This window comes from Cloeon dipterum, chromosome 2 (assembly GCF_949628265.1).
Source record: "Cloeon dipterum chromosome 2, ieCloDipt1.1, whole genome shotgun sequence".
NCBI lineage: Eukaryota > Metazoa > Arthropoda > Insecta > Ephemeroptera > Baetidae > Cloeon > Cloeon dipterum.
The window spans coordinates 34150917-34167401 of record NC_088787.1 but is presented as its reverse complement, the minus strand read 5'-3'; the positions used below and the strand labels follow the sequence as shown (position 1 = coordinate 34167401).

The 16485-nt window shown below is 46.2% G+C and overlaps 2 protein-coding genes across 9 annotated transcripts in view; one reads left to right on the top strand and one right to left on the bottom strand.

Annotated features, from left to right (window-relative positions):
* The window catches only part of mal (maroon-like), a 216676-nt gene that overhangs the window by 76275 nt on the left and 123916 nt on the right, over positions 1–16485 (bottom strand). The window lies entirely within an intron of this gene.
* mub (poly(rC)-binding protein mub) overlaps positions 1–16485 on the top strand; it is a 93426-nt gene that overhangs the window by 71379 nt on the left and 5562 nt on the right. For 4 of the 8 annotated variants that reach the window (XM_065481333.1, XM_065481336.1, XM_065481335.1 and 1 more), the window contains 8 exons: positions 1103–1159; positions 1740–1856; positions 2479–2754; positions 6583–6705; positions 8397–8478; positions 12182–12329; positions 13412–13543; positions 14573–16321. In XM_065481333.1, the coding sequence (XP_065337405.1) occupies positions 1103–1159; positions 1740–1856; positions 2479–2754; positions 6583–6705; positions 8397–8478; positions 12182–12329; positions 13412–13543; positions 14573–14987 (1350 nt within the window). In that variant the 3' untranslated portion in view covers positions 14988–16321. Of the gene's footprint in view, positions 1–1102; positions 1160–1739; positions 1857–2478; positions 2755–6582; positions 6706–8396; positions 8479–12181; positions 12330–13411; positions 13544–14572; positions 16322–16485 lie in introns of those variants that run through there. The other 4 variants (XM_065481339.1, XM_065481337.1, XM_065481340.1 and 1 more) reach the window with 4 other exon arrangements.

Sequence of the window (16485 nt, the reverse complement as noted above, 5' to 3'; positions counted from 1 at the left end):
TTTTGTTCTCTCCCGTTAAAAGCACAAAAAAAATCGGAGCAACAAATTAAATTTGATTTTTGACTTTGCCTCCGCAAACCTGGACGGAGATTCCTTGTTTTGCAGCCGAAAATGAGGTCCCGTATGAGCTAAACCACAACACACACGTGTGTTCATTTGCCGGAGAGGCGTCTGTGTGTAAAATGTGGCGAGAGCGAACTATATGAAGAGAGACAGAGAGGCGGAGGGATCGCATCGCAAGGGCCGTTTAATTATCCCGGCTGCATTATTCACGCGCGCCTTTCGGCCCAGCTCCCGAGATTTGCGCCCGGCCACCCACCCACCCACCCACCCGCGAAAACCACTTGTGCACGCGCTCACCCGCCAAAAGTAGCCGCACACGCACTTTTTATCCCCACGAGAGAATCGGTTGGAGAATTAGTTTTCCGGCGAACTCTCGACCCACCGCCACCACCGCCTCAAGAGACTGTGTGGGTTTTTCGTATTTGTCCCAACGCCAATTAGCCGATATCAAACAGCTTGCAATGATTAAATTGATATCGCCCCTGCGTTTCTGATTTAATCCTTTTAATTGGAACCTTCAAGCTTGTAGCACTCTCTGAATTTATATAAAGAAGTTATTTTTGGCCTGGTTTTGCATTCACAAGTTATTACTCGCTGTTTCTTTGTTTTTTGTTCCCTCGTGCAGGAAAATTCAGCTCCCAACAGGTTTCCCCTTTTTAAATGTTGCTTCTATTTGTCCAAAGCTGAATTCGATCTAATTTTCCTCGATTCGCAAATTGGTTCGATTTCGGCGTTTCTTCCTCATATTTTATCCGGGTTCAGCGTTTCCTGCACTTCCTTGTGAAATTATTTTCAAAAGCACGTGCTACGAAGTGGGCTGGGGATGATATATATTTTATGGATTTTGCGAGCTCACGAGAGAGAAAGAGGCAGACAGAGACAAAAGTCTGGCGGCGGCCGACTCAAAATGCGGGTTCGATCGGCGCGACAGGAAATTAAAAGGTGCACCCTCTCGGGGGGTGACGGCACCGCACCGTCATCATCGCGCCGCCCGTTCCATCACGCGCTCACTAATAATTTCGCCTTTTGTGTGTTGCAGGAAGTCGGCAGCATCATCGGCAAGAAGGGAGAAATAGTCAAGCGATTCAGAGAAGAGGTAAGCGGAAAATCAATCAAAGTCGATCACGTCCAAAATTTTAATTTTTTTTTTCAAAAATGCAATTAGAATTTTTGAAAATAACCTTAGAACAAGCATGAAAAAATGGTTTATTAAACGCATTATGAGTGCAACACTAAATCCATAATTTACAAATTTTTACATATTATATTTTTTGCTGCTTCTCTCCAGGTCAATTTTCTCGCTGTACACCTTTAAATATGATATTTTTCACAAGTCTCGTCACAGAAATTACATCTACAATCGTTGTAAGGTTCATAATGAAACGTTGTATTACTGCAGAAAATATTAGCAAATCTTAAAGAATAATTTTGAAAGTATGCAACCTGCTTGACGCTTCTGTTGACAAAATTGCATATTCAGGACAATCGCAGTCGCTTCGTTGATATTTATTTAGCCCTGCTTGTTCCACATTTTAAAAATATTCATACCCCACATTTGGCCGTGTTGGTAATGGAAAAGCCACAAAAAGCTTCGCTGGACTCTCGTCTCTTTGATTTTCAAAAATAGCAGTCGCATTTATCAGATGGTGCAAGACTAATTCGGCCTTATCTCATAGTCTGGAGCCAAAATCAACATTTCCGATGGCTCGTGCCCGGAGAGAATCGTCACCGTCAGCGGCCCCACCTCCACAATCCTCAAGGCATTCAGCCTCATCTGCCGCAAATTCGAAGAGGTAAGTTGGTACGCAACGCACAACAACGCGGTAAAAACGACAGTTTCGGCCGAGCGTAATCGGTGTGAAACGGAGCCGCTCTGAAAAATCAATTTGTAACTTTTTTACGAGCGGCTGAGCGCAGAAGAAGGAGCACATTAAACATTTTGGACGCGTGCCAAGCGGGCTCTCCCTCTTACGTATCAGCCCATTTAGAATAATTCGTCACCGAGCAACACTATAGACGCGTTTGTGATGGTGTGCGAGCTCTGATGCCGCGCGCTCGGAAGGATTAATCCACCGCGGATGTCTAACTCGTCACATTTGACCCTCCATTTGTCACATATACGTGCACGGAGAGAAATGAAAAATCGAACGCGGCGCGTCTCTCCCTTTGATCACAGCTGGAGACTTTCAGAGCCAGAGAAAATGTTTTCTCTGTAAAGCATCTCGGCTGTTTCTACATCTTAAAACGTGTGTTCTCGCGACAAGGATCAGCCCCTGCTTTGAAATTGGTTCACGTATCTACAAGACTCTCAAAAGACACGTTACGTCGTCGGTGCTGCTGGGTTTTTATTATTTTTTTTTTATACATAAAATCCAGACCTGAGAGAAAGATTAAAATGATTGAAATTGTCCACAGTCGTCAGCAGCATTCCAGGACGGGTCGTCCGCCGGCGGGATCCCCCGGCCGCCAATCACACTGCGGCTCATCGTGCCGGCCTCACAGTGCGGCTCGCTCATCGGCAAGGGTGGCTCGAAGATCAAGGAAATCCGCGAGGTGACCGGCGCCAGCATCCAGGTGGCCAGCGAGATGCTGCCCAACTCGACTGAACGGGCTGTGACCATTTCGGGCACTAGCGACGCCATCACCCAGTGCATCTATCACATTTGCTGTGTGATGCTTGAGGTATTAAGCGTAAGATCAACTGCATTCACCCTCTGCATGACCAGTAATTATTCTAGTAATTAGTCGTAGAGATTAGCTTGCCTGCCTCTAATTGAGTGTTGAAAATTTAAAATCCTTTTTAAATTTCCCGCCAGACTCTTTCATCGGCCACATTTGCACGGCCCTATATATATATATATATATATATATACTGATTTGTTTCCCAGCCCAGTTGCAATTAACATAGAAGATTAATTCATTTCGCTGGAATAGCTTAAAGATTAAATAGCTCGTCTCAAGACCTCCAATTTGGTCCCGGAATAGGATTAATTGACACGGGGAAGCCGGCTCACTCGTTCCGCCTGTCTAGTTAAGTTAGAAACGCGCGACTAAATTAGGCATAAGCGAGTCAAGCGGCCTGCCGCCCCCGAGCAGTCGGCAAACGAGGCACGCCCATCGATCCCCGAGTGGCGCGCGCGAATCTGTTAAATTTGGTCCGTCTCTCGAGGGCCGAGGCACGCTGGCTGAATTATTCAGAGCTTAAAGCAGATGCAATTGGCCGCGTGTGTTTCGTCTCTGATTTGGCGACTCAATCTGCGCCGATTAACGCTCAACAAGTTGCGATTGGCCGCACAGCACGAGGAAACTCGCTCTCGGATATATGCCTGCCGGTGACGTTTGACCCTCGGTGGGCGTGTTTTTCCAAATCAATCGACGGAAATATTCCCTGCTGCTATAAAACTGCCACTTCTTGCTCCTCTCCGTACGATTCCTAGAAGGGAGATGCGCGGTACAGATTTTGTACCAAATTTACAAGACAAACCTGAGCAAACGTCCGTAAAAAATCAGTTGTTGCCTTGCTTTATCTTCAATAATTGGTTATTAAATTTTATTCCAACCAAAAACATTGTCTGCCATTTCGACTATTTTCCTAGCTGTAAGGAAATTCTCGGTTAACTAATATTTGCATTTATGAATTCATTTTCCAAGAAAAAAATTAGTTTTACTATTTGCCAACGCATTGCCTTTAGAGCAGCCAAAGAACCTTTGTCTACACTCAGTTGATATCTGTATTTGCGCACCTCTTTGGAAGGCCTCCGTGCTCCACCCTCAGACATAGGGTGCAGGCGCTGGCGGCCCGTTGTAAACACGACCGGCATTATTTTATGAGATTGGAACAACCGCTCTCTGCGGATTCGTGTTTACGACGTTTGCATGCCGGATGATAAATATTTGCCGTGGCCGCGCTCGCGGATTTTCTCTCAGCGTTACGACAGCGTGTTTCAGGCGCCGGCATAACTTGTAATTATTTGTAAACGTCGTCGTAAATTAACTCTACTCGTGACGCGCAACACGTTCAAGCCTGAACACGTTAGGTCGTTTCTGATGAGAGCAGTTACGTTTCGTGAATTTATTAAATCAACATGCTCTCTTCCTGATGCGTGTTTGCTTTGCAGCAGATCGGATCAGGCACTTCTCAAATGATTAGATAAAAAGATTTGGATTTTTTGAAAAGCACTAACATGGAATATGGATGTTCGTTATTGATTTGTGGATTTGCAAAGGTTGTTTCTACGACAGACCCTATAAATCTGCTTTGCGTGATGGCCAAACAAATCAGAGCTTTGTTGCCAAGAGTGGTTGTATCTTTAGATCTTTGGGAGACTTTAGAATTTGGGAGAATTAAGAGGGTTGAAATGATGAAGACCGATTAATTCAGATTGACGAATTTTGTTCGGGGATTGGTTACAGTTGGAAATCCGATCGGATACTTAAATCAAGTACAAGAACTGAAATTGTTTACAATAATAAGTTACAATTTTTTTTGTTTAACTGACGGTTGGACTCACCCCTTTGAATCGGGTTCTGCGCTATTAAACGAATCACGTCAGCACCGTGTGGCTGACGGACGAAAACTGAATTCTTATTTTAAAATCATCTTTCTGCTGTTAAACAATAATGCAAAATTACAATAATTCAAACCGCCGACAATTGTTGGCTTCCAACAAAAACAGGACCGCGTTGTTGTACCGCTACATTAGTCCGGGGGTCATAAACTGGAAGTTTGGAAAGCCAAGAAAAATTTAACTGGACCGACTTTGAATCGCCGTAATTAATCCAGCACATTGGTGTTGCACTGCGGTGTCGATCGAGCTTTGCGCTCCAGATCAGCCGCAATCATCAACTACCAAAAATCTAATATTTTGTCATACTGTACACTCTGTTGCACGGGAATTGTCGAAAGCGTTGTTCAGACAAGGACAAATGGAAAGGAGCGTGAACTCCTATTCCACTTTAAGAAATGCAACAGCGAGAACAGCGCGTTTGAAATTATTTTGGTCTGAAATTTACATGACTTTGTATATCAGCAAAAAGGAAAATTCTTAGGTGACACATTTTGTCTTTGAATTAAAATTAAGGAAACTCAATCGCGACCGAATTTAACCCGTGTCAAATGAGGCAAACCTTTTTGTGATTATAGTCGAGCAGAACTAGGCGTCTTTTGTTCTTTCGCGCGGGCCCTACGCGGACGCAGTTACTGCTTCGCATTAAAATTCTTCATTTTTCTTCTCATTTTGCCGGCCAAGGAAAAGACTTCTTTACTCCACACAGACAGGGAGGCTCTCAGGCGAAATTGTCGCGGCCGCTGACACAAACGGGGATAAAACTTGGAAAATTCTTCAAGCTGGTGCGATGGTCGATTGTTTCTCTTGATTGTTGGTTGATGCTGATGACTTCAGTTGAAAATTCTTGCGTTCAAACGGTTGATTTACTTATTATGTTGCTCATCAGCATTGTTGTGGATTTAAACTTTGGGATTGTTGTACCCGAAAAAAATCTTGAACTTGCGATTTTGCAGTTTGTGAGTCCACTTTGTGTAACGGTTTTCGGTCTCCAATAAAAAATTCTTGGTGCTTGCGTTCGCCGGGTTTAGGAAACCAGTGGGCTTCCGAGCTTGCTGGTGTCCGGCGAAGTCAGCATCTTGAAATGGCTTGACTGTGATTCTTGAAGTGGTTTGGCTGCGTTACTGTCACGTCGGGGTCACCAATTTGGGAGATGAAGAGGGTTGAAATGATGAAGACCGATTAATTCAGATTGACGAATTTTGTTCGGGGATTGGTTACAGTTGGAAATCCGATCGGATGCTTAATCAAATACAAAAACTGAAATTGTTTACAATAATAAGTTACAATTTTTTTTGTTTAACTGACGGTTGGACTCACCCCTTTGAATCGGGTTCTGCGCTATTAAACGAATCACGTCAGCACCGTGTGGCTGACGGACGAAAACTGAATTCTTATTTTAAAATCATCTTTCTGCTGTTAAACAATAATGCAAAATTACAATAATTCAAACCGCCGACAATTGTTGGCTTCCAACAAAAACAGGACCGCGTTGTTGTACCGCTACAGATCATTGCTCACTTGAAATATTTTCCAGATTTTTGTTTGCAACGCTCTTAAAATTCCAGTGTTGTGTTATGACTAATAAGTTTTTTCTTTTAAATACCTCTAAAGCATAGTGTAGAAAGGTCTGTAGTGTACATAGCATCCAACACAAAGAATATCACCTATTGATTAGCATTTCCACCTTATAAACTTAGAAATAACTGTGCAAGCAACACTCCCTTGTCACTTTGATGTTCTCCAGGCCTTCCTATACCTTCCTAAGCTGTAGTTGTTAGCAATAATGTGACGACCTGTCAAAGTGATGTTGGTGTATGAAGGCAGAGGTCTGGAAATGACCAAAATATCTTGGTCATTTGGTGAAGATTGCATCCTGAGCTATGCTAATCTCTGACTTCTCCAGCAACAGGTTCAACAGAAAGGGCTAACGGACGACTCTTGTGTGTTGCAGTCCCCACCCAAAGGCGCCACCATCCCCTACCGCCCCAAGCCCCAGGTGGCAGGCCCGGTGATCCTGGCCGGTGGGCAGGCCTACACGATCCAGGGCAATTACGCAGTGCCCGCGCATCCAGACGTAAGTAGCTCAAGTGCCTTGCCACCGCCTCTGCAGTTCCCGCCGCCTTTGCCGCCCGCCGCGGGGGGTGGTGCTCCCCCACCCCCCGCCTCCGCCCTCCACCCCCATGCCCACGCCACAGCACACGCCCTGGGTTTGATTCCGGCCCCCGCCTCCACGGCGCCTCCCGTCCTGCCCGCCCCACCCCCGCATCACGCCCACCATCATCACCTGGCGCTGGCCGCCGCCGCGCAACAGCCGCTCGTGGACTCCATGAAGAACGGACACTTTGCAGCCATGGCCCACCTAGCCGACGTAAGTCGTCGTCGCCCCCCGGACTGCTCCCGCTTGCCACCCCACTCCCTCGCCCTCAACCCCTCTCTTTCTAACCCCGCACACGGACACGATCGCGCTAACTCCGTCCTCGGGCTGACACCCCTGACACCTCGTCAGGCGTGTCAGCCGCGCTTTCCCCTCTCTTGCTGCTCGACCCTGACTTTCACCTTCCAAACCTGGTTTGCCGCTTGCAGTGTGTAGATGGACAGAATCCCTCTTGATGAGAATGAAATCCTGTACTCTTTTGCGATTGAATATTAGGGGGTGTTTTTCTGCTGAATCAAATCGCGTCGTCCTGGCCATAATTTGAAGTCTGCGGAGGTTGAAAGCAATCCACATTATTCTCGCTGTCGATGTACCTTTGTGACTAATTCTGGAATGACGGCGAACCATGTGCATGAGCATTTGACATTTTATTAAGCACTGTCATTACTTGTGGCATAATGGCCACCCAATTGGCTGCGATTCAAAAATTTTAGGTCTGGCTCCAGCCGGCCGCCACTCGAGACGAAACAAACAAGAGACGCACAAATTGCTGATCTCGGCACACCTCTGCCACAGTAAATTACTGCTCTTGAGACATTTCCATGCCCTTGTTTCTTCTCTCGGCTTCATATCAAAGAGTAAAATGCTCGGCTGGCTTGTCTCCAGAGCCGCTCTCGCTCACTCCCAAGCGCCCGAAAACCACCCCCTGGTACGTGTGTCCTCGGCCGAGCCGTCGAGCGCACATCAAAGCGATTATTCATTGTCCTCGGCATCCGCGACTGCATGCTCCTCGATCCTCGCGCACCCCCTGACCCCCGGCTTGAATAGTGAGATGAGTGTGCTGCTGCAACTTTCCACCCTGCGGCTTGCAAATTGCTTCCCTTTCGCTCCTTACCAGATGCACCGTGCTCGCAGCGCGCGACCTCCACTTCTGCTGCTGCTGCTGCTGCTGCAAATTGAAAAACGAAACCGATCATCTCCCGAGCCCGCATGTATGGCTCGGGGGCGGCGCGGACGGCCCGTTTTCATTTCCTGCGCGGCGATGGATGGGGTTGCGCGCCACCTGCAATCATAAATCGCGCCATTAAAAGTTATATCGCGAGTGTGCGGGCGCGAAATTGCCAATTACGCCGGCAAATCGCAGCAATCAGCGGCCCTGAAATGGACCGTGCGCGTTCGGAAGTTAAGGTCGCTCGCTTTCTTCTCTCATTCGCTCCATCGCCCACCCCTCGGCATGCCCCCGGTTGCTCCCCGAATCCGCTCCTCCTCCACCCGCGGGCAGGCGGCAAAGGCCTGAGGCAGTGGCCCCAGGGGCCCCCTCCCCTCCTCACCCAGGGGGCCCCATGTCGCTTTCGAGCGAGAGAAAATTGTTTCCAACCACGTTTCCACAGTTGGCAGGACTGGCGGCTCTAGGACTAGGAGGACTCAGCAATAATGCCGGTGGACTCAACCCTGCAGGTGAGAACTTCTCCTGTACGTTTATTTTCTTATTTTTCAATATCTCTCCATACGCAACAGCGACTACCTAGACTGATATTAATATAAAAGTCTATTCGTGTGTGAAAAAATACTTCGTGTATTGCAAATGAAAAGGTAGAAACTTTATCTAATAGCGGTTTTACCGAGAGCGGATCTTTAAAGTGGCGTTTTCAATATTTTACTCTCTCCTGTCGAGATTACCAGACAGAGTAAACGGCTCTCGCTAAGCAGCCTTCCGGGAAAAATCCAAATTTAAAAAAGAAGAGAACCCTCCACCGTCAACAAAGTTTGCCTTCGCCAGAAAAAGGCCAATTTCTATGAAAATTTTCGCAATCAAACTTGTGAGTGTGTGTCGCTCCTCGTTTTCCATTTTCATCTTGTCTCGTGTGCAGCGTCGGCAAACGAGCGAATTGCGCTTTTGATGATTTACATCCGCTGATTGACTTAGTTTGTTGATGTTAGGCGGCGCCATGCCAAAGTTTATTTATTTACCCTGCCCCCGCGCGCGCTGTTTCGTTCGCCGACTTCCAATTTATTTGTCCTGCGTGTACGTTTTGTGTGCGGTGCGACGACAACGGAAACAATCAAACAACAATGCCACCGTCCACCTCAAAAGGTGGCCTCAGAGAACATCATCGTCGCCGCCCTCCGTTAAGCTAGCTGGTCCGCACTCTTGTACAGGGTGAACCGCAAGTGGGGCTGCAAACTTTGATTGCTGCTACAAGTATACGTGAGAGTGGGGCACGAACTTTTGATTACAGCCAATATCTTTGAAGGAGTGCGCCGTGGCTTTTATTATTACATAGGAATTTAAACTGTCTAATCCAGAAGTTCAATGTTTCCATGTTCATACTAATTTTTATCATATCTTGAGTAATGGAAAAAAAATGTAATAAATATTCAATTTTCTTCGCGGCCAAAATAAGAACATGGTGCTGCCTGTTCAAAATGGAAGAGTTATTTGGTCTTGAGAGCCGGCGGCAAATCGTTCCACATTTTGCGTATATCCAAATACCGAAAGGATAACACAAAGACATCTCAAACAATGACAACCGTGCTGTGCGAGATGAAAAATCTAACGACACACATAAAAACTTCCCCCGAATCGATTCTTGCAGTGGGGATATCTTTGAGTACGAGCGTCTTTAAGGACTTCAGTTTTATTGATCATGAAAGAGCAGGCACGTAGCCCAAAAATAGTCAATCTTGAGCGGAAGAGGGTAATAATGCGTATCAAATTAACCCTTTTAATTACGTTCGTTAAGTCAGTGAGATTTCATTCTATTTCATTACTGTTTAATTCTTCATGCGGTGCTTTATGACACTAAAAAACAGCTTAATTTATGGAAAAAAATGTGAAGCTTTAGTTAGAATAATTTAATAGCTGCTGTGTTACCAGACAAACGCGGTATGTGGATAGTGACGTCTTCGCAACTTTAAAGTTCAAAGATTCCGTAAAATGTCACTGATATTGTTGGTTTAATTTTTGCTGCTTCGCCAAGAAACCAACACCTAGGAAAAGAAAAGAACTAGGTCGTTGCTCTAATCTGCTAAAAAGGCGGTGTTGCACGCATAACAATAATACTTATGGATGTACACACGTCCTTAAATTAAATTTTATTGGAAAAATCGCATTTTGTTCCTCTCTCCAAAAGTGATGCACTCTGCATTAGGTGTAAGATACTGATGTGCTCGTCACGGTAAGATGAGACGTTTGATGTTGGATGCGTGATGCGTGGACCACCCTTTATAAATATAACGTGCGCTGGCCACACGGCTAGGTCGATCGCTTGTCAAACACAGGCAGCGACAACATTCGCCACTCCTCGCCGTGATGCCTTTCCTGTGTAAAACAAAATTACTGTCTCGCTGCTTTTGTAGCGAGCAGGCGAGCGAGAGAGCCAAAAGGCCGATGCTTTTACCCAGCAGCCTCCTCGCCACTTTCGCAGCAAAGGTCCCGCGCGGCGACGACCAGCAACGTGCACTTACTCGCTCGCTGCAAAACACTTTGTCCGCTCCGTTTACTGCCTCGACTCGCTTCACGTGCCACTAAATTAAAGCGGAGACATAGACTTTTTATCCAGATTTGATCGTTCGCAGTAGGGAATTCGGCCTTGCTGCTTCCCTCGCTTGAGATCGGTTAATTTCTTGAGTGGCACTAAATTTTCGTTAACTTTTGTGTTGAAATGGTTAATAACTGTAAAATTAAAAAGTTCAAAACCCTAACAGGGGCAGGCATTAAATTTCATACTGGAAATGCTCCATAATTTGTGATTTATATTGCTAGATTTTTACAAATTCTCGTAAACATTGCCCTGAGTTCCTGTCCCATATTTTTGAACATTTAAAGTGTGTCCTTGTAAGGAATTGAACTCCTAATTTTCTCTTTGTTGTAAATCAGGTCTAGTGTAAAATCAAAATTGCCGTGCAATTTGCCGGGCGTTCGGCTGGCTTTGCTTTGGCCAAACAGCGCCGTTGGCCCGCGTTTGTGACTGACAGTTTGACGGTGCGCACGTGATCGTGAAACGAGGCACGTACGTGTATATTGTCGGGGTGATTCGCGCCGTCATAAAGCAGTCGATCGGCCTCTGCTTTTAGCAAACGGGTAATGAAAATATCGATTCCATGTCTGGAGTAAGAGAGCCGGGAGAAAAAAAGAAGAAGCCGAGACGGGCAGAAATCGAATCGCGTTTTGATAGATCTCGCATAAGAGGATCTTATCAGCGGAGAGACAGTTTCTCGAACCAATAATTAGCTTTGGCAGAAAGTCGATACTGCCGGCGCCATGCTAATAAACTAGCCAGCTGATGCTGCCCTGATAAACACCGGCCTTTGTGCTGAGTATCGCTGAATTCAATCGCGAAATGATATCGTTTTAATTGATTTTTGGCCTCAATGTCAGCTCTTTTGTCTGCTCCGTATATAACCCAGTTTTCATTAATCACCACAACCCACAACGCAATATTTTCACGTATTGAACCTTTCAAATTCGTAAAATTACAGTCAAAAATTTCTTAAATGAATATTAATATTTAATTTTGTTTGTATGTGTTTTTAAAAATTTGATGCTCAGTTGCAGTTAAGCAAAATAAAGATTGAGAGCTGAAAAAGGGTACTGTATATAAATACATTGTGCCAGCAGCAAAAGTTTGTACATGATGTATCATATAGAAACTTTTCCTTTAGGAATATTTCACGAAAAGGAGGAGTCGAGTTGAATGAATTTGAATTTAGTTCTACTGAAAACCTCATTGACATATAATATCAGTTTTTTTTTTCAAATCGTTCACGAGGGAACTTACTGGACCCTCTAAATGATTTCCTCTGGTCCATGGGCCACAATTCAGAATTTGGATTCCAGATTCCGCATGGAATAATGTTAAAAGCCAATCTTAACGTGGTCAGGTAGTCGCTGTTGACTGATATCAAACACACACAGAGAACCCGATTGTTTTGCATTGTATTTCGGAAGTGTTCTGGACCGTTTCAGTAAACAAAACGCTTTGTCAAATAGAGTGTTAACAATTTTTGCACCGTGTACCGTCCAAAAACACGGCAACAATAATCACTCTCAGCGGCGCCATCCATTTGTCAGGCGGAGCAATTAGGCAAAATAATCGGACCCGGTGTGCGTTTCGCGTCGCACTTTGTCCACTGCTAATGGCTGGCTGGCTCCGTTTTTTCTTGCGTTTTGCAGCCCTGGCCGCTTTGGCAGGCAGTCAGCTACGCACCAGCAACAACCGACCGGCGGCCGGATCGCAAACGCAGACCCACGAGATGACCGTGCCCAACGAGCTCATCGGCTGCATCATAGGCAAGGCTGGCACCAAGATAGCCGAAATCAGGCAAGTCACCGATTTCTTACTAGGGTTGCCACAGGATCGTGTTTGGCCAGGGATATTTTTCGGAAGTTAATAAATTTGTCACATTCCCCTTCATTTTTTTTAATATTATCGTCGTCCAGTTTTAAATTTAACAGAGTGGAAAATCTGATAAAGCCTCATTCGACTCAAATTAATCGTGATCATTGCTTTTTCGACACCAACTTATTTTTATGGACCCGTATCTAAACCGGTAATAAATCGCGTATAGCGCGTTGACAACCCTGGGAGGACTGATTCTCTCTCTCTCTCGGGCTTGCATATTGATTCGCGTGGCCTCTTTATTGTCTGGCGGCAGGCAGCTGCTCGGCCGGTCGGCTAGATGACAGTTTCGCTCATTTGTTCACCGACAGATATAGTGCCTTTGTGAGGGGCGCCGGTCCTTTTTTTCGCTCACTCGCGAAATTCCCTCTCTCGCCACGACATTCTTGCTTACATCTGCAGGCAAATGTATTTTCCTGCTCCTCCGCCCATTCTTTTTGTCATTTCTTTTGGGCCGGAGCCACTCTGTGTGTTTGCCGGCACCGTTTTGGGGCAATTGAAATATGTCCTTTCAGGAAAGTAATGTCATGCATGCAGGACGAGCACCGACCGGCCAAGGCAAAGAGATAAATAATGTCCTTTTTTTCTTCTGATGTTTTGATCACGGCAATGAAAGAGAAAAGTTTCCCTTTGCTGTATGGCCTCCATGGTTATCTAGATTTTGTATGTTGTGCCAAACATAAAAATGAAATGCATTATTCTGGCACAGAAGAAGAGAAACGGTCAAACAGCTCCGCGACATGTGCCCAATCGTGATAACCTAGGGAAGTTTATCTGAATATTGCAGGCGGTAGCAAAATTCTGACGCATTCTCTCAATTTGCGTCACTCCTCCTGAGGCTGATTTTTTGTTATCAAGACCTTATTTTCCGAGTGCTGAACGTTCTAGAAAGAAGTAACCATTGTCATTTATATTAATAAGCAAAGTTTTTGTCAATTTATTTGAAAATAATTATTAGAACCTCACGAAAAAAATGACTATCAACGCCTAATTTTTGACAACAGGCAAATTAGCGGTGCCATGATCCGTATATCAAACTGTGAGGAGCGAGGCGAGGGTGCAAACTCAGACCGCACCATAACCATCACAGGCAACCCCGAAGCGGTGGCCCTGGCGCAGTATCTCATCAACATGAGGTGAGTACAAAGCAACCACAATCAAAATCAACCTGCCCTAGCGTCAGGGTGCCAGGTAACGAGATCTGCTGCTGCTAAACCTCTCTGTCTCTCTTCTTCTTTTCGCCTCTTTTGACTCTTTCTCTCTATTTCTACTGTTATTTTTTTTGTGACTTTTTATCCCCTCGCCACCCCACCCTGCCCACCCAGTTGACACCACCGTACTTTTATTTGGTCAGAGCCATTCTCTGTCTCTCTCTCTATCTCTCTCTCTTTGTCTTATTCATTCCGTAGTGAGAATTATCCCGTCTCTTTCTGTCTTGAATCTGCAGTTTCCCCTGGGCCACCCAGCCCAATCCTCCCAGCACCCGCCTCTCCCAAAAACCGCCCTCCTCCAAGCTCGACTCAGCTTCTTGCCGTCGCTGCACTCGGAGGCGGCGGCTTCTTTCTTCCGAAACGAGAACCGCCGCCGGGGACCGAGAGAAAAAGTTGCCTGGAGGCGGCGCCCGCCGCTTTTCATTGTCTCCAGACGCAACAATGCCGTGCTTTTCTTAGAGAACGACAATGGCAGCCGCTTTTTTAATCTGCCCGCGGTACATTTTGATGAATTTTCGTTTCAAAGAGAAACGCCGGGCCCCGCGACGAAACGCCCGGCTGTTTTTTTTTCGATATCCTCCCTCGCTGCGCCTGTGTAACCGAAAAAAAAATTCGACCCGCCGCGTCCTTTGCTTTCGAACGGGACCTCCCCTCACCCTGGCTCCCCTCCCCTTGTATCCGTGGCCCTGGCTTGTGTCTCCCCTGGCCCGCGGCCGCCGCTTTTCCGCGAGGCAAAGTGTCGGCCGCGGGCAGAGCGAATGCTGCGTGTGCACACCCCACATATAGCCTCCCTCACGAAGCCCCCCGGCCTGACCCTGCACCTAGCCCGCTTTCCCCTACTCTCTGGATCACTCGCTCGCTCGCTCACTCTCTGACACACACTCACACACGACAAACTAGCCGTGTTGCGCAAGAACCTGTCAAAACTCTCACCTTTCCCCGTTCTTGTCCTAGCATCGAACTGCAGAAAGCTAACCTTGAGGCCCAAAAAAACCCGAATCCTTCCGGCGGGGGCGGCGGCGGCGCGGCCGGCCCCCAGAGCTCCTCCTCGGGCTCCTCCAACACAACCACCTCTACACCTCTGGCCAATGCAGCCATCCCGTTGGCGCAGCTGCTGACCAAGCCGGGGGCGCTCGGGGCCCTCGGCGGCCTGGCGAGCCTCTCGGCGCTGGGCGGCCTCTCGGAGCTGCTGGCGCCGGGCACCTCGCAGCCCGTGCAGACCACCGGCGTCCACCGCAGCCACAAGAGCTACCAACCCAAGGTGCGGGCGCCGGCCAGCGGCGGCGCCTCGTCCGGGGGCGGCGGGGGCGGCGCCGCCTCCACCAAGATGGTCAAGCAAGACGGTCGCAGCAAGTTCGCGCCCTACTAATCCACCTCCTGCTCCTGGACCTGGATCCTAGTTCTTCTCAATTTTGGGCTCTCCCTCTGGCAGCTACTCGCCCCTGCAGCGACAGCAACCACCACCACCACCACCACTACCCCCCACACTCTTCTAGTTGTAGTAGAACACACCCCCAACCCTTGGACCAGCCGGGAGCAGCAGACAGACGGCACGCCTGAGAATTCTGGCTCGCTCTCCTATTTCTGGCTCCTGTTCCCCCCTTTTAATTACCCTTTTCGCTCCGAATTTTAGTCTTTTATACGAGAGCACGCTCGTTCGGTTGGCAATCCTGTCATACATTGCATTTCCCGCGTCCCCCTTTGCAAAGCTCATTCCGCACATATATATATACTTGTTCGCCTTATTTTTATCTCACACACGTTTTACGTACGATGCCAATCGCCGAGGTGCCGACTTTTACTACTCGTGACGCGAGCCAGGATTCAGGGTAGCCATCCTGAGACTTGATATTAGAGAAAAATGACAGTTTTGTTGTATTTATGAAACTCTAACAACTTAAACAATAAGTGGGAAAGTCAGATTTGCTGAATGAATTTGCTAAAAGTGTTCCCTGTTCTTCTCTCCTTAGCCAGGCAATAATCTCAGACAATTGACAATTTGATCAGTTGATAGTTTTCCTATCTCGAAGGATATACATATATATGAACATTCAATGAAAGATGCCAAAAGAGAAAAAGTGCAGAGTATTTTTGTCTTGGGCGTATGTCTAAAATGCAATTCATATCAATCAACCTTTACTCTAAACCTTTGATGCTAAACTGACGAAAAAGTGGATTCACATAGGGTACTTTGCTCCTTCCCCACGACGTTTTTGAGAGGAGAAAACTTGAGGTAGTTGTTTGATATTTGTAAGTGCAAAACACTTATCATTATTTAAGCAAATATTTCATCACTTGTTTAGGGATCAATTTGATAGATTTTTTTCATTCAGTCGTTTGACTATTTGTAATGTAATATCATTATCATGCGGTGGCGATTTGAATGTGTAGCTAAGTACTAAGAGAGCGGATGATGTCTATCGCAAAATCAGAGTTAAATGCTACTTTTATAGCCGATTAAAAAATTCTTGAGAGCGAATTTATATTCGAACGTTTTGGTTCGGACCAGTTATTATGCGTCTCTCACGAAGAAATAAAGAGCCTCGATTTGCTTATGTTTTTAGCTTTCTATACGTTGGATAAGACTCCAGACAGTAATTTTAGTTGACACATGATTAACTCATGATTGATGCAAAATTGAGAGAAAAAAGCCGGAAATCTGTTCAACACACGTGACAAAATAGATGTTGTACTGCGTCAAAACTGCCTCTTTTATTTACCCTCTGTCCCTGTAAGAAGCAAAAGATATTATTTGATAAAACAGTCACGAAATTGCCTTTGAGAGAATTAAATGCGGAAGAAAATGAAATTAAAAGTAAGTAGACGTTACTTCCTACACTTGTGTTAACTTGATTGACAGATAAATG